Below are 25676 nucleotides of genomic sequence, written 5' to 3'. Positions count from 1 at the left end.
GTCTTTTTCGCTTTCGGCATTACTTTTCCTGTAAACTGACAGTGAAAGTTCTAAAAATCTCAGATCCGCGCTGCGATGTAATAGTATGTTCTCGTCTGCGATGGTACTCCCAAACCTCTCTCAAACTCCTTCGCTATATTCAAAACAGGTCTATCAGTTTAATTAATGACTCGGCTCTTATAAAGCCTCTCCACTGTCTCAAAATGTCCAGTCAAAACAAATCTCATTAAGATATTGCCACGAGCTGCGCCTTCTGAATTTTTTTTTTTTTTTTTTGGTTAACACTGCTGTACTAGATTGTTATTTGACTGATTGTTGCCTTTATGTTGCCCTGCACAAGTCTTATCAGCCTCCCATAGCCTCTAGCGTTAACAAGTTGTTTCGAACCGTTGGCTTTATGGTATTTGGTAACTAGCCAATCTCGGTACCCGGGATGCAATCACAAGTGAATTTTGTCTCGGAATCTGCCACTCACATAGGAAGGCCTAGTATGACTATACCACGTTCAAAGTTGCTGAAATCATTCATCTTGTTCACTGGCGCACTGAAAGGCCCACCTAATACCATCGCATAGTAGTAACATGTGATGACTCTTTAAGGAAGGTGCGCTCCATTTCATACAAAGGGTAGGTGTACCTAATAAAATGGCTGTTCGGTGTATATTCTTCCAAAATATTTATTGTAATGCAACGCTTGTATTATCAGATATTTGGTTTTTCTGTTTGCTACTCAAATTATGAATTAAATTTTCTGTTTATACTCCGGCACGACAACCAAGTCAGCAGAGTTTACAATAAATTGCCAATACAAATATTTATCATATTTAGTAGTCACGGGCTTGAACCCCGGCCACTCAAGGAACGCATGCTATGCACTCTCGCTCTTGACCACGTCAGGCCTAAGGTAGTAGCTAGTATTTCTTCTTTTTAAAAGAATCAATCAATCTGGAAAAGTGATTAAATAGTCATAATTATTATGATTTCTTAAAAGGGAATCATACTACGAGAGTTAAGAATATATTGGTGACAGAACTGGACAAAATAGAATTTCTGAAATGACAAAGATTGAACGCTTGGTTAATAAAACGTATTCCGGGGTTATTCATTACTTTAAGTGGATACCAAAAACGAATGTTGAATAAATAACCCATTCAAAAAAACATCAAAATGTGTGCATTCTTATATCAATAAAAATAAAGACTAATGACTGATATTTCATTCTTTTTACCCTCAGTTCCAACGACTGCTCAATTGGGCCCTCCTGATGCCAAAAAACATTTTGGCAATGCTTCAAGAACCGATACAACAGCTATCTCAACAAATACGAAATATGCTTGGAATTCTACCAGAGCCCCTGAGAAATATCGCGACGAATGTCCTAGATAAGATTGATGAAAGTAAGTCTTCATTATTAGGTATCATATAGTATATAAAATAAAGTAAAAAAGTTTGTCCAATAGCGGATATTAAGTAACCATAAAAATAAAAGCCTTCGCAATATAAGCGCGAAAGTCAAGTACTGACAATAATAACTTTTACAAAAAAAAATTCACACCAGGCAGAACTGGAAATAGAGGGTAGAACAAATATTGCAGCCTACAGCAGCAAAAGCTCTTAATGTATACTATGCTCTAAATAATTGCTAATCAATAATTAAGTACTTTGTATACAAAGTACGAAAATTACACCAAAAAGTCGTTCTAAAAGTAACGTTCTACTGTGATATTCCTCTTGTAATGTTAACGACATCATTTTCTAACAGGTGGTGTTGCTGTAGCAGTCATCAAATATGATGGGAATTCTCGAATTAATGAATTCTCGGTGTTTGAGAAGCAGATTCATTGAAAATATCCATAATTGACTACTGTGGGGGGGGGGGTTTATAATGTGTATATATATATTATTTATATTTATATTATTTTAATTTATTCCCCTATTTAAACAACTCCCCTTTATAATATCTCCCCACTTGCGCATCTGACTTTACTTCTCAGAAAATTCTAAGTTCATAGGGGAGAAACTCTTATATATGTTTAATTCCCATTGGTTAGGCTTGTGTCCAGTACAACAAATAACTACACAAATGTTATACAAAAAAAAAAAAAAAAGTTTATTATGCATATTTACAGTTAAATCAAAACAAATCTCATTAAGAATAAAATTTCACTGTTTCAACACCAAGGTACTTACAACATATACAGTCTCTTCCTATCTAACAGGCTCCTTTACAGACTTGACTTTTTTTTTTTATCTCACCTTTCTCATTATGCATACACAGGTTAAATAGTTACACTCTTTATATGCTCACCTTATTTCTGCTCCTATTACAACACAATCAAATCATACCTCATAGGTGTCATTAACATTTTTTAATCATTAAAGTTAAACATATCATTGATCATATTACTTTTATGTATCATCATAACTACCAATTTATTCTTTAATTCCCTATTCCTCTTTCTTATATATTTCTTTAACCATTATCAGTTACAGAACTTGATTACCAAAATACAATATTACATTCAAACACACCTTTAAGGGTTGGCAATATACATAAATTTTATCTCCACACATTTAGTATTTCTATTTTTACTACAATTCCTTCCGTTAACTTTCTCATCTACATTACTATCCTCCTTATTCCAAATTACTGCCTAAACCAACCATAATTGCCTTAGAGTAGAATTTACTCCTATTTGGTTCACCCATCTAATCATATCTTATTCATTAAATTCCCCAATTATCGCACTACAGTCCTTTCTCTAGCAGTTAACTTACAGTATTTTCAAAAATAACTTGCTCTTATCATTGAATTCCCCAAATATCGCTCTACAGTCCTTTCTCTAGCTTTTAACTTACAGTATTCTCAAATTAACTTTCACTTACTTAATTTCTGTGATCAGGTGTCTTCATAAGGGCTTTCTATCCTATCCTTATCCAGAGCTGTTATCTTCTGCTATCCAGGGCAACATCTTACAGCTTCCAGGGCAACATCTTACAGCTTCCAGGGCATCATCATATGGCATCACATCTGCTACTCCGCTTTCAGGATATTATCGCCTTCCTCGGTGGACTGGGACTAAGGGAATCTTCTTCTCTCATTCTCACTGTTTGCAGAACTTCCTTTTACTACCCCTTTCCAGTTCATCTCCTAATTTCTCACTCACTACATTACAGATAACCCCACTTCGACCTTTTTCGTCGGCTATTTCTTCATCATCTTTCAAGCAACTCTACCCGACTCACCCTTTCACTAGCACCGCTCAAAAAATTCTCCTCTCCCCTTCTCTTCCTTGTTCCCTCTCTCTCTGACTCTTGTGTCCATATCCATCCACAAATTTTCTCCAGGAGTTTTCCACGCCTTCCCACAGTGTTTTCTTCCAATCACTCTTTCTTTTTCATTTTTCTTTCTTTTCATTTGTTGGAAGGCTTAGTTCAGCCTGCCCCGTAGCACTAGCACGTGATTCCCAATATCCCTCTCTTTTATTATTTTCAACTTGTTAACATGTGTTCTTTGATGTCGGCCGAATATTCCAAAACAACTCTTCCTGTCTCATAACAGCTTGTCTCTATTGCACTCAAAAAAAACCACAAATTGTGACACTGGCTACTATAGCGTCTATTTTTAGAAACTAGTGTGTGTTGTACAGAATACGTTTCCGGTGTGTGACCACTCATAAACCTTAAGTTGTTTTTGTAGCGCCGGACCCCCTGCTGGGTTTGTCATAGTATCCTCCATCTGTTCCCTGGTTTAACAGAAGTAAAGCTAATGGCTCTGTTTTCGTTCCCGCTACTCTTTTAATTTTTATACCTCTTACCAGAATAATTCTTATTTCTGAAACTGCATATATTACCCATTTATCCTATTAACGGCAAGAATCAAAAGAAAACTAACTTTCAAAGTCTTAATAAAAAAATATTTTATTTTTGTAAGATTTTCAAATCTTACACTACGAAGGATGCAAGAGATGGGGATATTGGCTGCAAGCCATTTGGTTGCATAGGCAAGTGCATAATATTCAGAGAAGATGGACAGGGCAATCTGAGCGACTGTCCCCGCATAGCTGCTTCCAAATGTGTTCTAACAACCAATTATGACGACCGCTATAACACCATCACCTTGTTCGAAGACGATTTATTCAGCACGAGGCAGGAAGAATGCACCTATACAGTACAGAACGATCCTTCAGAATAAAAATAGCTTTGAAAATAAATATTGCCGGGAGGGTCATTACCTTTAGTGTTAGCTTCCTGTATAAATGTTGTCATCCAATTATATTTATAGTAATAGCAAAATATTATTCCATTTATAGTTTTGGCCAAAATCCAGGGAAGTGCAGCAGTGTACGATGTTGATGAGCTGGAAATGTGAGTGCCAATTTTTACCAGTAGATTTAATAACGCTGAAATTAAGATTGCAACTTTCACACAGAACTGTCTACATGCTGAATTAGTTTTGAAGCTAAATTTGAAGCTGAATCAGCTTCAAAACTAATTCAGCAAGTACAGAACTAACACAACACGTCCAATCTCAAAATCACAACCCACTCATCGATTCAGCCATGACAGTAGTTAAATTAAATTCTAGCTACAAAATCCTTGAAAACGAAGCCCTCGTCATCGAATGGTTTAAGCGCCATACATCACTCAACGTGTTAAACAAAAAGATTCCCACCAATTTCTCCCCCATTTGGAATTTAGCACGTATTAAGTTTCCAAGTGCACTGAAATGCATTTCGGGAACCCAACCCGTATATAACACAAGCGCTATCCCCCCCCCCCACTATAGCTAACTGAAGACGAGGAATCTCGAAAGTCGCTCGTGCGCGACTATTAGCTTCTATTTTTCTTCATCTAATTTAATTTAATTTAATTTAATTTAATTTAATTAGGTAACCATAGAATGGAAGGTGCACTTTCCTTTCTTAAAAAAAAATTTATAGCCCATAACTTAGTTTTAAACCCATAATCCCTGTAAGTTATTAGAATCGTATAACCACTATGCATGTGATAAAACTCTCCACCAGCTAAGCGGATTACTATGAGGTGAGTGCTGAAAATTAATCTAAGCTATACATACGATCTACATAAAATGATTATTAAACGGATTATAAATATTTTATATCTTACTGGGAATTTTTTTTTTTTTTTTTTGTAGTTCGAGACATTTTGGGAGATTAGCCATAGATAACAGTTTTCTGAAATCGATACTGGATAAAATCAATGAATTGTTTAGCCAAGGGAAAGAAAAATTCCTCGAGTTTCTTAATAAATGGAAAGATATCGTTAAACCTCTCATTCAGAAGGTAAGTTCTAAAATATGATATTATTTCTGTATATTCAATATTTTAACTCCACTATATCTTCCTAAAATCCTACACCATGTGAGCGTCAACCAAGTAATACTACACAGTGAATATCGAAAATAAGGAACATCAGAACTCAGAATTATGCAGTCTCTTATGAACAGGATACTGAAAAGTGTTTTAACTTTTCACAATTTCAAGATTCTGTTAAGCATAATCCCAGGTTATCTGCTTTTGCATTTATTAGTGCATACTCATAGAAGTATCAGAGTACAGAAACAAATACGTGTATGTCTTTTATTGTACTGTATATCTCTGCGCTTCTTTGCTCGCCATTATTTCGTCACGCAGGTTGCGTAACACGTCATAGTGCTAAAACTCATCACTTTAAGCTAATTCGTAATTGGCGTGTTACGTTAATTACGAATTAACTACAGAATTTTACTACTTAAAATAAGATTTCATTTACATATTTCTTAAAACTCTCACTATTACTTTTTCTATGTTTAAGAATAAAACTATCTTTATCATTATAAATATTTTAATATTGCATATACACTGCCCTACCATTAATATGCGGACCGGACACCTTTAGACAAAAAAAAAAGAGCTTTTATTGTGCCATTTAATAATTTGTGCTGAAACCTTCTGCTTTTATGACGGCCTTCAATCTTCACGGCATACTCTCAACTAGCTTTTTATAAATGTCAGGTGATATGCTCCATTGGCCTTTAACGCCTCTAGTTCGGCCTTGTTCTTTGGGCGATCTCGACGTGCAAGTACCCCACGATCCAATATATCCCAAAGATGCCCGATAGGGTTCAGATCATCCCTCTGGGCTGGCCAATCCAACTTTTCCACACCCATGTCCTCAAACCACTCTGTTACGACCCGAGCAGTATGGCATGGCACATTATCTTGCTAATACAGGTATGGGCCTTCTCCGAAGTACTGCCATAATGTTGGAAGTGTATAATTGTCCAGCATGTCTTGGTATTGCACAGCACTCGTGGTTTTGTGGATATCGATTAATGGGCCCAAGCCAAACCATGAAAGGAGCCCTATGACTCCACCAAACTCCACTGTTGGAAGGGTATAATCAGGAAGGAAATGTTCCTCTGGCATTCGCCACATCCAGGAACGGCCATCAGACTGGTAGAGTGTAGACTGGAGTGTAGAGTGTATTTAGTGTCAAACGGCACGGGGATTTCCCCCATCTCCGCACAGTATACTTTGTGGGTGTGAAACAGAACACTGTCAATGCCAGAAGTTTAGCTGGTAGAGTTTGAACCTCGACTCTTCTGTTCATAGGACTGTTTTCAACTGCTCTAAAGTCCAGGATTCACGCTCCTTATACCATGTTAATCGGCACCTAGCATTTGTTGAGGTGATCAATTGTATTGAACTGTTGAGATAACTGTGTGAACGTGTCATCTTGCATGCCCACTTTAGCAATTGTTCGAAGCCCAATGTGCATATTTATAGCAGCTTCTGTGACGTGTTGCATGCATAGGAGCCGTTTCCCCATCCATGGAGGGGTGTCCGGATATTAATGGTTGGACAGTGTATTTTTACTTATTAGTACTGCATGTTACATGCATTATACGCTGAGTGGCGTGTTTATTGGGCGCACCGACCTAATATGGAAGAGCACTTAATTTACGCCGCATAACAGCCTCGAGATGTTCTCAGATACAACTTTTCTCAGGAATAAATGTCCTCTGCATCAATTGGTTAATATCTTGAGGCTGTTTCCAGCAAATAAGTCCATCCTCGAATAGTGTGTTTTGTGTCATGATGCGTCATCTTAAGGTCAGTAAAATTTACCAAAAGGAAAAACTGTGAGCATGAAGGCATTCATCTTATAGAGAAGTTATTTTGAAGGAGGGCCAGGCATTAATAGATATATTCATTTGATTGGGCGGTATCAGGAGATGTAACATGTGCTAAGAAATCACTCGCAGTATTACGACACATTAAATCATCGTCGGCAATGTTAAGACCTTGTGTAATAAACTCAATCGACTCGTGTTGATGTCGCTATATCCCTGTCCCGCCGTCAGATTGCAACAACTAAAAACGGGAGTCGTTGAACGAGGTGACCTTTCTCCATCCCACAACACTTAGTGTCGGTGTCATTCTGTCCACTCTAGCCATAGCTATTTTGCTTTAGATAATGAGAGGAGAACACTCGTTGAGGTCGTCAATGTTATATCTATGCTTCCGATATATGCACCACTGTTGTACTACGCTATCATTTGATGACGACTGTAGCTGTAAACAGCTTTTTCACATGATGTCTCCAGCAACGGAATTACATTAACTGGATGTTTTCTTCTTATTTCGACCAGTCTCAAAATACTCTGGACACTGATGTGCGCGAACATTCCTCCAGTGGACAGCAGTGCTCGTGACACAAGCACCGGCACGTCTGGTGCTGACTATTATTGCATAGTTAAAGTGTATTATATATATAGACGTGTGTGTTCCTGGGTATATATCATGGGAACATCCATGATATATCAGCTTTTAAAGTAAGAAGAATGATATCACTGTCCCTCTGTATAACATGATAATGATACAGCAATTTGGAATATTGCATTCAGATCTGCAAGGCACACCACCTAAAAAGGAAAAAAAAAAAAAAACTGAAAACTTCTGAGGGGTATCAAAGGTTGATCAGTTAAGAGGAACAGTGAAAATAAATCAACTGATGGCTGTTGCTAGCAAGTGTGATAACCTTTACAAATTAAACCCGACACAACCCTGACGCGGAGTTTAGCAAAGTTCATGGTGGAACTGGATTTTCAATTCTTGGTAATACAAAAATTTTAATTAATCATTAGGAAAGTGTTTTAATTTTGATATTATATAACAGAGCTAAGGTGTTCAATACGTTCTACGTTGATATCAATATTTGTAGAAGAATAAGAGAAATTTACCTCAATATGATACGCAGAACACTTCCGTATGAATTTCTGGAGGAATCATACGGAAGTGTTTTACGTAATCATATTGAGGTAAATTTCTCTAATTCTTCTACAAATATTAATTTTGATATTTTCTTAAAAATCTGCTTTAAAAGAAAATCTAAATGTATATGCGAAACCTTTCCTATATATATATATATATATATATATATATATATATATATATATATATATTATGCGAAAGATTGTTCCTTGTGAAATGGCACCTTTCTAAATATTTATTAAAATAATGAGTGCATTTTCAGTTATTGCCTAACTTAAAGACACGTACAGTTTACAGCTCAAGGTAGTTACTGCACAGTAGACCTCTCTTGAAACCAGGGCCAGATTAAGTAGGCAACCGGCCATATTTAAATTTGAGGTCCCTTTAATATATAAACTATTATTATTAGAAATTTTTAGCACTGCTTTAGAAAATATTTACACTAAAAATGAGGCTCCTCTTCGGGTGAGGCCCCGGTCATGGTCGGTTTCACCGTAGCGTTAACGCGGCCCTGCTTGAAACAAACCATAGACAAAAAAATAAAAAAACTAAGATGTACAGCAATCATTCCACAAAAGCTGTTCGGTGATGATAATTACTAAGACTTAAATTATTACAAATTTATTCACTGGTTCAAATGCATTCCGCATACCGACGGTTGTAAATAAACAAAATTGATTAAAAAAAAAAAAAACAACAAAAGTATGTATTTCCATAAAAGTCAAAATAACTTATTTTATTATTTTTATTCCCAGGCTATTGATATAATGAAGAAGATGCATGTTGAAGGCGTAAAGCTATCAGAAACAATCAAAAACTTAATGAAGAAAGTACTTGCCGAATTAAGCGAGATAATGGGAAGCGCAAAAGGGGAAGTAAAAACCATGTTACAAGACTTTATAGACGGAATGAAAAAAGGTAATTTCTCATTATTATGTCTTTTTAATCCGTAGTGAACGAGATAAATATTCTGTTTCAACAAAAAATAATCCAATTACTAATTACAAATATATAAAATATTGGGGTGTTTTTTGTTTTTTTTTTTTGACATACAGATATGGTAAAGCATCCGTTTACGGTACTCGAAAAATATACCTTTATTTGCCAAGTATCAGACAATGTGAATAAGAACCTGAGAGAGAGAGATATTTTCATTTCTTTTTGAATCGGAGCTGTAATCAAAATCCTTGTAAATCTAATTAAATCCTCGAATATTCTGACTTGAAGACCACTCAGTGATGAAATGTGGGATACCTAGAAATAAACTGGCCTATTCGTACTAACCCACTTGAGACATTAGTGATTGTCTACCAGTTTCTAAAGCTCGCACCTGAAGTCCAAGAAGCCGCATCGCAAAGCTGAACTCGAACTAATGGCGAAATAACTGGATTATTCAAGACGAAAATGCTCACACAAACACGATGCTCTGTAAAATGAAATTTCTAGGACAAAATCGAACAGCTATGTTGCGCCTATTCTCTGGACTTGGCACCTTCATATCCACACCCTCAAAAAAAATCTGCAAATTACAACGAGAGAAGACTTGATAAAAATAAAAAGGAACTGATAATAACATTTTATATAAATTCAATGCTCGAAAATTATTGATATTCTAAACCGATAATCCTCGTATATTAATTATTGGGTATAGGTCTACAAATTTAGCGAATATATGTTCTTATTCTTTTCTTATAGTTATACGCGATGACCAAGAGAGTGAACTACTGTATTCTGCTGATGAATTGGAAACGTGAGTATTTTCTAATATTCTACATTTTTAATAATAGTATAAGAGCACTGTCACTACCATTCATAATATCTTCTCCTACACAATATTCAAAAGGAAAAAAAAAAAATTCCCTAAGAGTTATTTAATTATTAGAACAATTTATAATTGTCTGAGCAGACACTGAAGATTCTTTTATACAAAATTATGAACACAGAAGATTAAATAACACGTCGAATATTATTCCTTATTCGATACGAAAAGATATGGAAACAATATCCTTTCGGAATTAAAAGTTTTGAACGAAATTGCAATCCAGACTTTACGAAAGAGGGCTTTTATATTCAGCGACGACCTTAACTATAAACAGAAGACTGACCGTAAATCAGTTCATGCACAATAATCATTACGAAAGATCAATAAAACTCTAAATTTATTTTCTGTAAAGTAAAAGCTCTTCGAAAAATAAGTAATTATCTTTCCATCCATATAAAAAAATGCAACATAAAAATGCATAAAGGATATGCTTTTCAATTAAAATTACAACACGACTGAAGATATACAATGACGCTATACAGATCTCGCAGCATAAGACTTTAGTCATAAATACATTTGGCTTCGTCTTATTTAATCCGTAAAGTCTATCCTGTGAAGTTTCTCATTTATATCTGCTTTATATCACTTGCTTCATTCAGTGTGTGTGTGTGTGTGTGTGCGCGCGCGCGCGTTCTCTTTATAGAAGTTTCTCATTTATTTCTGATTTATGTCACATGCCTCATTCATTCTGGTGTGTGCCTGCGTGTGTGTAGGAAACGCAAGAGATGCATTTACCCAAAACACTGCACACCAAATCTTCTGCCACACGTCACTAATTATTGGAAAACCCATACCCAAAGCACGTGTATCGCTATGCATAACTCGTAAAATACAACTCTTATGCGGTTTTCAAAGGTGACTGTTTCTCGGTATATGAAGATATACCAAAACAATAACAAAACAAAATTTAGCCAAATGCAATCTTGTAGTCGGAAACAGCTCTTTTGATGAGAGAGAGGCCAACAAAAACTGACAAGAACTGAGAAGATAAGAAAAAGGCTACAGTCAATCAAATGACAACCCAGTACAATAAAGATAACCAAAAAGGCATTTTAAAACGTAAAATCATACCAGATAACCCGCGATGTAGCAGACGACAGAGCCGAATTTCCCTCCTGCCAAAAGACAGTGAAGGATTGAAAAAACATTCACTAGTCTGAGGAATTCAAAGTCATGATTTTAAAATTGATGAGATTAAGAACAGGCAAAAAAAAAAAACATACAACCAATACTGTCAGGTATTAATAATACAGGGAGGGGGGGGGTGATAAATCGCGAGAGGCTGCACCACACAAGCCTTTAAACCATTCAAACGTGTTTTACAAGCATTTAGATGGTGCAGGCCTGGGGAACTACGAAATACTGTTAATTATTGTATTCATCGATGAAACTATTAATGTTCAAAGCCTACAAACCTAGTGGTAGTGGTGATTCAGTATATACACAACTGTTTTTAATGGCGCGTGATGTGTTTTCGTGATGCGCATTAGTCCCCCATTTATAACAGTGGAACATTTGGATGACAGTTTTTTTCCACAGAAAATTATTTCCGACAAGGTGCATTCCTTACGAATGCAATGTACTGATTCTTCCAAAACATTAATGCGTTTTTTTACACGGCAAAATTGTAGAGAACTGGTTCCAGAAACATGGGGGTGAATTCACTCTATGTTTTCATCAAACTGTGCAAAAGGCAGAAAAAGCTCTTTGGATTAGAGTTCCGCAACTGATCATCAAATTTACAACCGTGAGCGCAAACTGAGTCATCAAGAAGAAGCATTCCGTGGCAGGCTTTTGACAGCTTGTGTGTTCATGCCACAACGATGTACAGCATTAGGCTACTTTGAGGGATAACATACTCACACTATTAGGTAGGTGTACTTAATAAAGTGGCCATTTAGTAAAGATACTTGTACATTACTCACTTAACAAACATTACAACAATATATAATTGTACTGCATTTTCAGAACAAAGGCTTTACAGACTAATTATAAATATGTATTTTTAAATATGAATTATTTTACATTTGCAGTAAGTGTTTCTGGAATACAGTTTATACTTCCCATCATTAGGGTTCTAAGAAATATATATTTAGTTAACGATAACATTTTGTTTCCTTTTGCACAGCGTACAATTTCCCTTGAATATAGACGTGAAAGAATTCTTTGAAACCGTGTACAAGAAAATCAAGGATCTCCTCGCAGAACACAGCGAGAAAGCAAAAGCGTTCATCAACAAAGTAAGTCTTAAATGTATTTATGAAATACGGTATGTAAAGAACGTTCATTTAATTTCTTACACACTTCAGATACTCGTATCTTAAATTTGCTAACTGCTTATATATATCAGTGAGTGTGTGTGTAATTTCAATGTTTTCTTCCTTTGTTTTACAGGTTATAACTGTTGTAAAAGTAGCACATGAGCTAGGTTTAACCGGTGTTGGTCTCTTCCGTAAGGTATTGGAAAAACTATTAGCGAACTTAGTTGATCTTGCGAAGGAAACCCATGGTGATATTAAGGAATTAGTGACGAAATTGATGGAGGCAATTAGAGAAGGTAAACATTTTTTGCTTATGTTTGCTTTACAGAACCTGTAAATTTCTGAGAAAATTATTGCGCAAAACAATGGCATTGCTTAATAATTAGGCATTATCCCTTGGTGTACAGTATAAGAATATAATATTTTTGTATTTGTGTGCGTTATCGATGAAATTTTGATTAACTGAATATTTTTAATATATCTTAATATTAATCTAATGGTACGCAAGCCTTGTACACTTAGCCAACGTATGTAGTGCAATGATAAATGATCAACGAACGGCGAGGTCAGAATTTTGTGTTGTCTGAATATATTGAAAAAATGAATGTTCAAAAAAAAAAAAAAAAAAACAACAAGGGTTAAAGGAAAGTAAAGAAGAGTAATTTTACGAGTTTTATTTATTCTATACAAACATTCATCCAGGACGTCATCGGAAGGCTGGAGAGCGATTCAAAGCGCTAAAGAATTAAAATTTTACAGTTTAAATTAATCTGGAGATTTAGCCAATAGAAATACAAATCAATCAAGCAGTTTAATTCAAGTGAAAATTAAAACAAATGAGGCGAATAGCTGAGGCTTAATCAAAGAAACTAATAATTAAATAAAAGAGGAACTGATTAAAACTACATTAATTTCGATATTAATTAGATAGTATGAATCAGAGCTGTACTACTCAATGTTCTACGTAGATAATAATATTAGTAAAATAATAAGAGGAGTTTACCTCAATATAGTGCGTAGAACACTTCGTTATGATACCCTCCAGAAATTAAAACGGAAAAAACAAAAAAATCGAAAACTTACCGGTACATTAGAGTAAAATATAAATAATTAAATAATCAATTTAACACAATTCAAATCAATATAAAACAATTAAAAATCAAATAAACGTAATTAAAAGACAAATTAACGCAATTAAAAGAATAACGAAAAAATTCAAAACGATTTTCCTTCCTGAAGCTGACAACGCTTATCGACCGTATGTCGTGATCACAGGAATGAAAATACGGAATGAAATCACAGGAAGGAAAGCGTTGTCAGCTTCAGGAAGGAAAATCGTTTTGAATTTTTTCGTTATTCTTTTAATTGCGTTAATTTGTCTTTTAATTGCGTTTATTTGATTTTTAATTGTTTTATATTGATTTGAATTGTGTTAAATTGATTATTTAATTATTTATATTTTACTCTAATGTACCGGTAAGTTTTCGATTTTTTGTTTTTTCCGTTTTAATTTCTGGATGGTATCATAAGGAAGTGTTCTACGCACTATATTGAGGTAAACTCCTCTTATTATTTTACTAATATTTCGATATTAATGAAATACTTTGTTATTATCCAAGCAGGATGGGTATAACTTTCTAAAGCATAACAAACCAGAAGGTCTGGATCGAAAATTATTTTGTTTACACACAAACACATATTTTTCTCTTTCTTATTCGGATAGTATTTCAACCTATATACAACATAAAATTTAAGTATTTTCGCAGTTTAATAAAGGTGGTTCAGGAAGTAATTATTGACGCATCTTTATTATAACGGATATATGGACAAAGGCCACTTCCAAGACGAATTCCACTACCATAATGAATATGTAGCTATGTTGTATATGGGTGAAATACCACCAGAATAAAAAAGAATAATTATTTATGCTGATAAATTTCATACAATATATCACTGCGAATCTGCGAAGTACACATCAACAATAAAGAAAAAGTGAGCTAACTATGCACAACGTATATTGCACAACAGTATACATTGTACACCACCCAATTTAAATAGTTTTTAAAGCTCGATCACCGAAATTAAGAGGAAAGGGATTACGAAGCGGACCCTCTGTTTCTGTAGTAAACCATATGCAAGCAATAATAATAAATAATAGGGACTGATTTTGAATTTTTTTTATAAAGGTTAGGCCAGATAGATGTCAAATAGAATAATAGTACCATTACTGCAAGCATTATCGCAGAACTAAATGAACTATTATTGCATAATTGCAAATTAGTGTACTGTGATTGCAAGCGTATTCTAATAATAAGCTACAAGAGTGCGCAAAATAACAGAAACGATATAAAAGTAGTAGTTTTTTAAAACCCGTATGGTGTAGTTATGAACATGTAGTACTTTTAAGTTTGTTTTTTTTTTTTTTTTTTTTTTTTTTTGCAAGTGACACCACGAAAAACTATAAAAGTCATGATTATTTAGAGGTGATATCAAAGTATACATGAAGAAATTGACCGACTTCTCTGAATCCCGAAGAGATCAAATCGTCAGTGCATGTTTAGCAGCAGAAAGGGTGACTAAGCCTGCTGATTTGTTTAATATATCCAGAGCAACCGTATCGAAAACACTATTACATTAGGTCACCCGATAAGTTATTACGTATACCGATGTGATTTTGTCTGCAAATTCTCTGTCCTCTGGTCGATTTGGCTTTTTTGCTGGACGAAAAACCACAGATGTTTGCGGGTGAAACCTTGCTATCACGCTTGAGACCGACTAATTCAGCCACGGAGTCAAAAAACCCATTAAAGTTGCTCGTGTCATCCACATGATTCGAATCCGGGTCTTATCCACGAGGGATGAAGAGGACGGTCACGATACAATTGTGGCACCCGCGAAGACCTGACAGTATCGAAAGTGATGTCTGCACTCACCAAGAATGGAAAAACAAAATAACAAAATATGATAGGACGAAAGAGACCGTTGAACACCGAAAAGGACTGTAGCCCGAACACATCAAACTACTGCCTCAAAAATAACTGTAGAACTTAATGTCTAGCAATCCTGTTTCTAGAAAACAGCTCGGAAAGACAGTCCTAGATCTTAAATGTATGACAGAGCCACTATTGCCAAGCCTCTTCTTGCCGATGGTAATACAGAAGGAGGACGCAATGGTGGAAGCTACACAAACACTGGGAACTTGATGATATTGGAAACGGCACATTCTCATAAGAATCATCATTCACACTTTCACCAACATCTGGGAGAGTACGTTTGGCGAATGCCAAACGAAGCGCATCATTCTGACTGACTCTCTTGTTCCAATAGTCAAACATAGAAGAGGAGGATCAACAGCGGTTTGGGGAGTAATTTATTGGTATTCATTAAAACAGTTCAAGCTTTATTTGGGCTAAGGTAAAGAAAGCCTGCACGAGAAGCACGCAAAAGTTCGATGAAATTTACCGATGAAAGTACTTTACCGTAATGGCATTTGTATTGTTGCTCGCTCGGTAAACAGACGGTGGATGTTATCGGTCTGGAGTAGAAGTTGAATCCCACGGCAGATTGAAACCCTCCCCAAGTGGAGGGGATAACCTGACCTTTTTTCTTTAGAATCACTAATTGAATTAACTATCGGCATAAATTGCGTAAAATTATTAAATTGCGACATCACGAGGAAGCTTCATCACTGAATAAGAGCTACTCCATTTATATGGCTGCGGCAGGTTTAGTAGATCGGCAGCTTAAATCCCAAGCCCGGATAAATGGTGAGGGTTGACGTCAGGAAGGGCATCCGGTCGTAAAAACTATGCCAAAACCAATAGATGTGTTCCGGTTAAGAAGTTAATCCAACTAGAGGAGAAGAAGAGGATGTAAAGTGTGAATTGGTAACATTGAATGCCGACCCCATATAACGTGGGAAAAGGCGAAGACAAAGAAGAAGAATTGAATTAACTAATTGAATCACGAACAGAGTCATACTGGAAGTTCTGGCGTCGTAAAAAATGTTTGTAACGTAGTTTCACCGCTAAACTTTTTCGAAGCTTGCCGTGCTTCTCGTGTGGGCTTTTGTCTTTTTTTTTTCTTCTTAATAAACAATTTATCCACTATTCCACCAGTGATTCTAAAGAAAAAAGGTCAGGTTACCCCCTCCATATTGTAAAACATATTTGTATTCTACATGGAATATATTGAAATCCTCCACTCGGGAGGGTTTCAATCTCCCATGGGATTCAATTTCTACCCCTGGCCGATAACGCCCACCATCTGTGTACCGAGCGAGTAACAATACAAATGCCGTTACGGCAAAGTACGTTTCCTGTAAATTTCATCGAACTTTTGCGTGCTTCTCGTGCAGGCTTTCTTTACCTTCGCCCTTTATTCGAATCTATTCCATGTAGAATACAATATATTTTAAAAGCAAAGGGCGGAACAACAGCACATTAGTGCGTACCTGTAACTCCTATCAGGTGTTCCGTTAATTTGTCCACCCTCTGTATATGCTTTAAAAAGTGTACGTATATTTTAGTAAGTATGCTGTATTAAGCGAATAAGTGTACCTTGCTATCACGCTTATTCGGCATCTACTTGGAGCGCCTCCGTAGCCAGGTGGGAAGGAGCAGCAGTGCGTAGCACACGCTTCTTGATTAGACCGGGATTCGAACCCGTCACCACCAAATACGGAGGATGCGGAAAGGCATTCAGGGAATGACCACCGCATATTCCCGGAGCAATATGGCCTAAGTTGCTAATGCTCCTAAAAACCAAATAACAACAAACAGCATCTACTTGGCCTAACCTTTATAAATATTGCTTTGTTAACACCTCTTTTTATCAATTAAATTCTTCAAAAAAATTGTCATATTAGGACGACACGAGAATTAACTCATCTACCGCTATGCATTATGTCTGTAATGCGTGTGGGCCCTCTGGTCGGTTTACCTGTTTCAGTAACGAATCCGAGGAAGGGAAACCATGCGATCCGCGCCTGAGATCGACTAATTCAGCCATGGAGTCTAAAAAGCTCATAAAAGTTCTTGTCATTCACAGAATTCGATTCTGGACCTTTTTCACTGCGCACCGTTTGACTGCAACGTAATGAATGCGAATAATAATCGCTCCTCGCACATCCCTTTAGCTCCAAATCTGCGACAGCTGCTTCGTCTTTGGCTTTCTGGCCGTCTGTAATGTATTCCATTACCAGAATACTTGATACCTTGCTTAATAATAAACTTGCTGAATAAGCTCCGTTACCACATGCCCACGTTTTCCAGTTTTACAAAATTCACAAAACGGAAAGAAATTCTTTCCTCGCGATTGTAAACACAACACTGATGATCAGGTGTTGGGTTTACAATTTACTAACTAAATTACTCCCCCCCCCCGGTGCTACAAGCCATGTCTACCCTCACACCAACGGCCCTTACACCACCAAAGTGCGATCATCCTTAGCCGAGTGGGTAAAGTACCTGCCCGGCGACCCAAAGGTCGCGGGTTCGAGTCCCGCCTCGGGCTGGATCAAAGTACTGCAAAAACCTTGGGAGGTGCAATATGGCCACAGAAGCCGATGCGCCAACAACTACCAAAAAAAAAAAAAAAAAAAAAAAAAAAAAAAAGATCATCCTCAGTACGTTTCCAATACCTGCCCTCTGATATCAATATAAACGAAAGTAAATTGTTAAGATTAGATTTTTACAATTATTGATTACTTTGATTTGTATGCTAATAAAGACATCTAAGCATATATATTTATTTATTTATATATATATATTTCTTTCTTTTTTTTCAGCAATAAAAGGCCAGACCGACGGGAGCGAACCATCCTTTCTACGCAGGTTAGTATTTCGTATTGTTTTTCTCTACGATACTGCCATTCGTAATTCAAATATTATCACTTACAGCATAAATGTCAGTATATAAACACTGTCTAGCATCACCCACTTTACTGGAAACGTGAAACAATGTTTCGTGAGTTCTCAGTTAAACCAAAAATAACGGCTACTCGCGAACTGGCAACTTTAGTTCCACGAATACCCTTATGTGAGAGTACGCGCACAGACAATTTTTGTAGTTGCATAGTGGAGAATCGACTCAAAGCCCCGGCATATTGAAATATCCGATTCTCAAGTACTTCGATGAGGCTCCCTGAAAAATAATGGTCAGGCACATTTTGAGTGTTGCTTACAGATTTTAAAACCAAATGTTAGGATGGCTGTGAAAATTGCTCGAAATGTACAGAGAAGGGTGATGAGAATAGTTGTGGGGTTAAAGGTGTTGTTCTAGGAAGAAACTCCAATAAATTATTATGTGCTGATAATCAGGACATATTTGTGACTTTCAAATAGTGAAATAATATAAATAATTTGAAATTTCTGCATTTAGCGAAAGAGTAATTGATGCCCTCGAATAAAATACCTATGAAATATTGCGTTACTGGAAGATTTGTGTTAATTTAAAGTGGGACTGGCTACATAATAACTAGGTAAAAAGAAATGAGTAGAGAATAACGTTTTATGTTGATTAGCGATCTATAATATGCATCTGTAATAATTTGCTTATATCCCCTTGTCCTGAATGCTCTTCGAACTTGAAAAAATCAAAGAATGAACACGTATTTGACTTAATTCCTTTTGCAATAAGTTTTATTAGCAGTAAAATTCAGAATTTAAAAAAATTTCCGATCGATTTTAAAAGCCCCAGAATTTATTTAGCACCGTGTGAAACTAACTTTTGCCGTTTACTTCGAAGAGAAGACAATTTCTTAGCTTCTGTAATCACAATGAACAAATTTCAGGGTCAAACTTTCAATAAAGTTGCCGTTTTTGCTCATGGACAACGTTACGCAGCAGTTTCCAGGTCCAGATGATTTTTGTGCAATAATTGTAATTTTTTTAAAGAACGATATAGTCATACCTGGAATGGAAAACATTTTGAAATCGTATTTTCACCAGCGTTTGTGTCGTTGACACCTTTTCTAGCAGCGAAGAGATCCGGGGAAAGGTGTTTGTAATTACTTCGATATTAATCTTTACTCTTCTCTGAATCAGTTTTGCCGATATATTCGCCACGGATATTCTAGTAATTATCATCAGCAATTTTATACTCTAATACTCACTGTGGTTATGAAAACCGAAGGTTATGAAAACAAAAGATACTTATTAACATTCGACTTGAACATTAACATTGAACTTGTGTAGACTGTGATCCAAGTAATATACAAGAGGAGGACGACTATTTCAGAGAATAGAAATAAAACGGGGTAGCTGAGGAAGAGCCGAACTGTGCAGGGACATTGACTGATTTCAGCGTTCGAATTGGATTGATATATAGCAATGGAATTAGAGATATTTTATTCAAAACAATGCCCACTGAAATATCCAGAGAGAAGGCAAGCAACGGAAACTGTTCCGTAAGACGCGAAGTGGTTTTTCAGAGTCATCAGCTGTTTAGCAAAAAATAACGCCGACCGTGAAAGTTAGCAGTGTCTTTATTCATTTTGATAGAATTTAAGGTTGATGGTACATAAGTTAGTATGCTCAGCAGCATCGATTTGAAAACAATACGAAACTGTAATCATGACTAGGATCTAAAAATATGTAACTAAACTAAACATAGCAAAAATTATTGCTTGGGACTCATACAATTCTTAACACAACAATAAGGTTTCATAATTTGAATTTTGAAATTTTTTCAAAATTTCAAAGGCGAGATATCACAGCATTAGAGAATAAATTAATGTTTCCTTTGTTGAATGTTTTATGATATAAAAGCTTTAATTTTGGCTTGCAGTTTGTTGTTAAAGCATGCTGTTTATAATTGAAAGAAATCATATTCCAATTTTCAGATGTTCTTCTTTCAAAATTACGTTTTAGTTTTAAATGTTCACTAAGTTTCTTACGATATATCATTTGGTATATTTTTTTTTATCTCTCCCACTTTTAAATTTAGGTTCCAGTGCAGTTCCGGAAGATGCATCGTTTACTGAAATGTCCCATAACGTGCAAAGATGAAAATCAAGTGTACAATTCTTTTGTAATGAAAGAATATAAATAAATGAATTAGCACTGAACTGGTCTCTTTTATTAATTGTATAAAATAGCCACAAATGTTTCATGAATTTGTCTTCAATTAAGATGAGCTGCAAGAAGGGGAAACAACAGATACATTTCACTTCTTAAACGTCATCCGCTCTATCTAGTCGAATGTTAAAATAAAAAGCAACTTTTTCACTGTATTATAATACTTCATAGAAATTATCTATGGAGTTAACAGAATCCCAGCACGGAATGATAATAGGATGCCACATAAGCAATCTGATTGTAGGTGTCATTTCAATGGCAAGGAAGATCCATAGGTCGACAATTGACTATGTAATCTGCAAATGGAAGCAGATTGGTGTTCAGACCGTCACTAAAAGCCTCAAAAGAAGGCTTTTAGAGAAGTTTCCTCTGGGAACGCAAGTAGGCGTTTTCGCAGCAACAAAAAGTGTCCTCAGAGAGTTGACTTGGATATATGCCACTGCGCAGGACGCTACCAATATAGGTTAAGACGGTTGTGCAGATGTCTATAAATCACTACACTCCGGGTAATGCCAAAGGCCGTCTAGCTTGGTGTAAGGTCCGCTGTTCTTGTACCGTAGACCAATTAAAATCTGTGCTTTGGAGTGAGGAATCACGGTACATGATCTAGCAGTCTGATGGTCGTGCAGGGTGTGGCGAATGCACGGAAAAAGTTATCTGCGAATTATAGTGTCCCAACAATGATGTTTGAAAGAGGCAGCGTGATGATGTGGCACTGTTGTCCATAGTGTGGTCTGGTGCCATTGATTATTTTGGAAAACCATGAATTCCGAGATCTACATAGGGATACTAGGCCATCTATGTAGACCTCGAAGCAGCTTTCGATTCTATAAATGATCCTGCAACGTTGAAACTACTTTCCTCTGGGAGGGAGACACTCCAAAATTACTTACATCACTCATTCAAAATATACTGGTCTGCAACTTAAGGAACAACTCGATTTCTAAAGGTTACAACCACAAAATCTTTAAGGTATTCTTTACTGATGAGAGTAAATTCAGTCTCAGCAACGATTCTGGACGTCAGCTAATCTGGCGAGAGGTTGGCAGACGGTAACACCCTGCAAACATCACTAAAAGGGATCGATATGGCAGTCGAGGTGTTCTCGTCTGAGAAGGCGTTATCTTGAATGGATGTACACAACTCCAGATACTGGAAGGCGGCACTGTAACCGGTGCAGGCTACTGTATTGAGTTAATTCTTCCCCATCTGCGTCTATTCCGAGATACCATTGGCCCGGAGTTCGTGTTTATGGATGATAACGATACATCCCATCGCCCTACAGCTATTGATATGCTTTTCATTTGGTTTTTTTTTAAATGAGAACATTGTTCGTATGGACTGGCCTGCCCGTTCCACCGATCTAAATCCCATCGAACACATATGGGACGCTCTGGGAAGACCCACAGCGGCACGTCCACACCTACCAGAAAATGTTCACCAGCTGAAAATGGCGCTGACAGAGGAACGGACGTATCAACAATATTGTTCGAAGTATGGACAGGCCTGCATCGACATTAGGAGTGTCCATGTCTCCTACTGAGGACCACATCTTCCCTTTGTTCCATCTTTGGCAGTGATGCATCTGTATCATGGCAGCCAGTGCTATGTTGCTATTTTTGAGTTAAGTCCCTTTGTACCGTTTTGTTTTCGTTGTTGTGTCGGCGTTGCTTCTTTATTTTGATGGAAGATGTGGAATTCTGATGGAAGATGTGGAAGAAGATGGAAGATTCTTCATCTTCCATCTTCTTCCAGACCGGATCTCTAAAATCCTCAGGGAATATTGAATAAAATGCGTACAGTTACCCTGTAGAAGACTACGTTCTCTAGTCTCCAGTGTAAAGACCCCTGTTACCCCTCTCTTACGCAGCAATATACCGCATAACCTGTAGAGACTGTGACAGCTGCTACGTAAGAGAGACTTCGAGACGTCTTCAAGACCGCCTTGCAGACCACGACAGAGCAATCCGCGTTGCTGAGGCCGACCAGGCCGTAATCGCACATCACTTCTGGGCTACCCACCACGACCTCAATCCCAAACGAGACTACGAAATAATAGACCACTCCAGGCCTTCCGCCTATGGTTGGATTTAGATCGATGGAACGGGCAGGCCAGTCCATACGACAACCGTTTTATACCTCGACAAGCGCTGGATGTCCCTGCAGCAACGATGTCCCTGCAGCAACAATGAACGCCGGTTTAATGACTGAATAACGTGCCTTCACATGCCTCACTGCACGCATAACTGTATCCGTTAAGTTTAAACTCTGTTGAGGAAGAGACGCGGTTGTCTCGAAAGCTCCAAAATATTCATAATTAAAGATATTTACCGGATTTACACTTATCTTATTTAATTGTATCATGGATCCCAGTACAACAGGCCCATTTATATTTATATATTTCCTACTTGTTAAATCAGTCTCGGTACAGTCTACCTACTGTTGTGCATTCAAATACGAGCAGAACAAGAACGACACAGTGTCCGTGATATTTGCATCGGCATGCCTGGCATATGATAGATATCATCTTATAGTGGACGCCAAATGCTTTCCAATCATATGGGTCATGGAGGCACTGGACTTATAGCAGATAAGTAACTTTTAATTTTAATTTGCGTTTGAACAATTTTGTTAAAGCCGAAGCAAACTACTGCCATTGTCTTGACCGGCTGAAGGTCACTGGTGTGAAGGTAGCTTTTTGGTCGCTATATTGCCTTCGGCAGTAGTTGCCCGCCCGCGACCACCTGTAGTTAACCCAATTGACTTAAACGTTATTGTTTCTTCCTACAACTCTACTGCAGAACAGTAAACTGACTACCCTTCCCATATTAATGCTTGTTTTGTCATCTGCTGCTTATAGCTCTGCATAATGGCTGGAAAAGTAAAAGTAAATGCACATCGTAGAGTTTCACTGCGTTCCTGCAGGCAACCGCACCAGTGCTCGGGGGAAGAAAACTCGGAGGGGGTTCCCTCCTCGATCGCGATGACTAAAAACAAAATTCGGACCGCGAAACAACAGGCTGCCGCGGCAAATGAACACGGCGTACCTGCCGCGCACAACTCTCCCGGCGGCGACGATGCTGATTTTAATGGGGTGAACAGCGATTGCGATCCTGCAGAATCCACGAAGAGACTTCCTACCCTCAAGAAAAAGGTTCTCAAAAGACCAGACGCATCTAGTTCACTCCCCCCTAAACAATGGGAGGATGAAGAGGAATGGGATGATATGCCGAATTTATTCAGCAAAGATTTTCCCAACCTGAAAATCATACACAAACTGAGGCGCAAAATGGAATACTGTCTCAGTAGCAAAAACAGCAACGTCACCAGGGCCGTATCATTACAAATTTCGCGCTGCTGGGGCTCTTTAGAGAAGAAGTTATATGAGGTCATTATAGAAAATGAACAGCTGAAGGCCACCAATGCCCAACTCCAACAAACTAATAAAATTCTATCTAAAGTAACAAAAAATCCAACTATAGCAGCTCTGAATACCGGGCTACCTTCCAACCAAGCTTCTGATGAAGATACTCGGCACCAGTTGTCCTATGCTGCCACGCTCAAACTACCTCAGATCCCCACCACACAGAAAAAGCATATGCTGATTATAAAAGCTAGAGAAGGGTGCGACATCCCAGATAGCGATGGAGTGAAGAACACCGTCCTAAAGAAGATAAAACCAAAATTAGACAATCTCCAAATCAAAAACATTCGCAAAATTCGCGACAAAGGGATAATATTGGAAGCAGCCACTAAGTCAGATCTAGAACAGATCAAGTCTTGCGGCACAGCTGAAGGTCTAACTCTTACCTTTGAAACCCCTAAACTCAGGGGACAAAGTTTAATTGTGTTTGATGTAGATGGCTCAATCCAGAAAGTTGACCTACTGGAGGAAGTATATAACAGAAATCTCTTTGAATCCATGAGCAAAGAAGAAGCCATTAAGGAGATGAAAATTCAATTTTCCACCAATACACGGACTCGCGGTCGACTTAATTGGGTTATAGAAGTGTCCCCCAGGATAAGGAGATTCCTACACAGCCAGGATAGAATTTTTCTGGGCTGGTCATCCCACAGATTCAGAGATTTTGTACAAGTCCTGAAATGCTACAAATGTCTTGGTTATGGGCACACCTCTGCTAAGTGTCTCAAAAAACAACCAATATGTGGGCATTGTGCTGAGGCAGGGCATCTCTACAAGAACTGTCCCAACAAAGCCTCACCTCCTAAATGCTCAAATTGCAAAGCAATTAACAAACCCTATGATCACTCTGTGCGGGATGGAGCGTGCCTTGTATATAGAAGAGCAGCAGATATAGTACGCAATAAGACCAACTATGGAAAATAAGATGCTCAACCCCCCCTCTCCCAGACTTCGTATAGCTCAAATCAATGGCCAAAAATCCATCTCAGTGGCAACACAGCTTCATCCCCTAATGGACGAGTTGAATCTAGACATTCTTCTCCTTCAGGAACCATACTGCGTCCGTGGAAGGGTTTCTGGTTACCCCCTGGCTTTCAGGAAAATCCAGACGACAAACCAATTGTGCCTCGCTGCTATCATCGTCCGCAATCCAGACTTAGTAGTAACACAGATAGAATCACTCTGCACTCCCCACCTAGCGGGGGCTACAATAGAAGGCAGCTTCGGCCGTATTGCGGTCCTAACAGCATACTTCCAATTTGGTACAGATATCCTCCCGCACATAGCTCGACTAGAACAAGCTCTTGACCTCCTAGAGAACACTGATGTCATCATAGCCGCAGATTCGAATGCCTGGTCAACACAATGGTTCAACACCTCTACCGATGCAAGAGGAGATATGTTAGATGAATTCATTGCCTCACGCAGCCTTGAAATCATCAACAGACCAGGACAACCAACCACCTACTCTTCGGGAACTGGAGAGTCTAACCTGGACATCACACTAACTACTTCTTCTCTTCGCAATAGACTCCTCCATTGGCAGGTGCATGACACAGCCACTACTAGCGACCATCGCCTCATCACTTACAGTGTCACCGATTCTGCCCTCCCTCGTCAAGTGCCTATCCAGGATATTGTAAGATTCTCTACTAAAACAGCGAACTGGGACCAGTTTGAGAATGTAATTCAAGATGCTCTTCATGACCCAGCTAGCAACTTCTACCAATCAATGAACAGTGCGCAGAAAACAGACTTTGTGCAGAGTCTGCTCCTCAAAGCTTCAGAGGCTTCCATGAAAAAATGTTCCAGG

The 25676-nt window shown here is 37.6% G+C and overlaps 1 protein-coding gene across 1 annotated transcript; it reads left to right on the top strand.

Moving 5' to 3' along the window:
* Positions 1-1284: 1284 nt before the first annotated feature.
* Positions 1285-20429, top strand: LOC150081477 (uncharacterized). Its single transcript, XM_090380216.1, has 9 exons — positions 1285-1396; positions 4313-4367; positions 5158-5305; positions 9034-9196; positions 9974-10028; positions 12229-12340; positions 12495-12657; positions 18150-18195; positions 20309-20429. The coding sequence occupies exons 1-9, from the start codon at positions 1285-1287 to the stop codon at positions 20343-20345; spliced, it is 891 nt and encodes a 296-aa protein (XP_090236342.1). The 3' UTR covers positions 20346-20429.
* The last annotated feature ends 5247 nt before the right edge of the window (positions 20430-25676 follow it).

This window comes from Mastigoproctus giganteus, chromosome 8, assembly GCF_048544385.1.
Source record: "Mastigoproctus giganteus isolate SK-2022 chromosome 8, ASM4854438v1, whole genome shotgun sequence".
Lineage (NCBI taxonomy): Eukaryota > Metazoa > Arthropoda > Arachnida > Uropygi > Thelyphonidae > Mastigoproctus > Mastigoproctus giganteus.
Note: the sequence above shows the minus strand (reverse complement) of the source record. Positions and strands in the feature narration are given on the sequence as shown.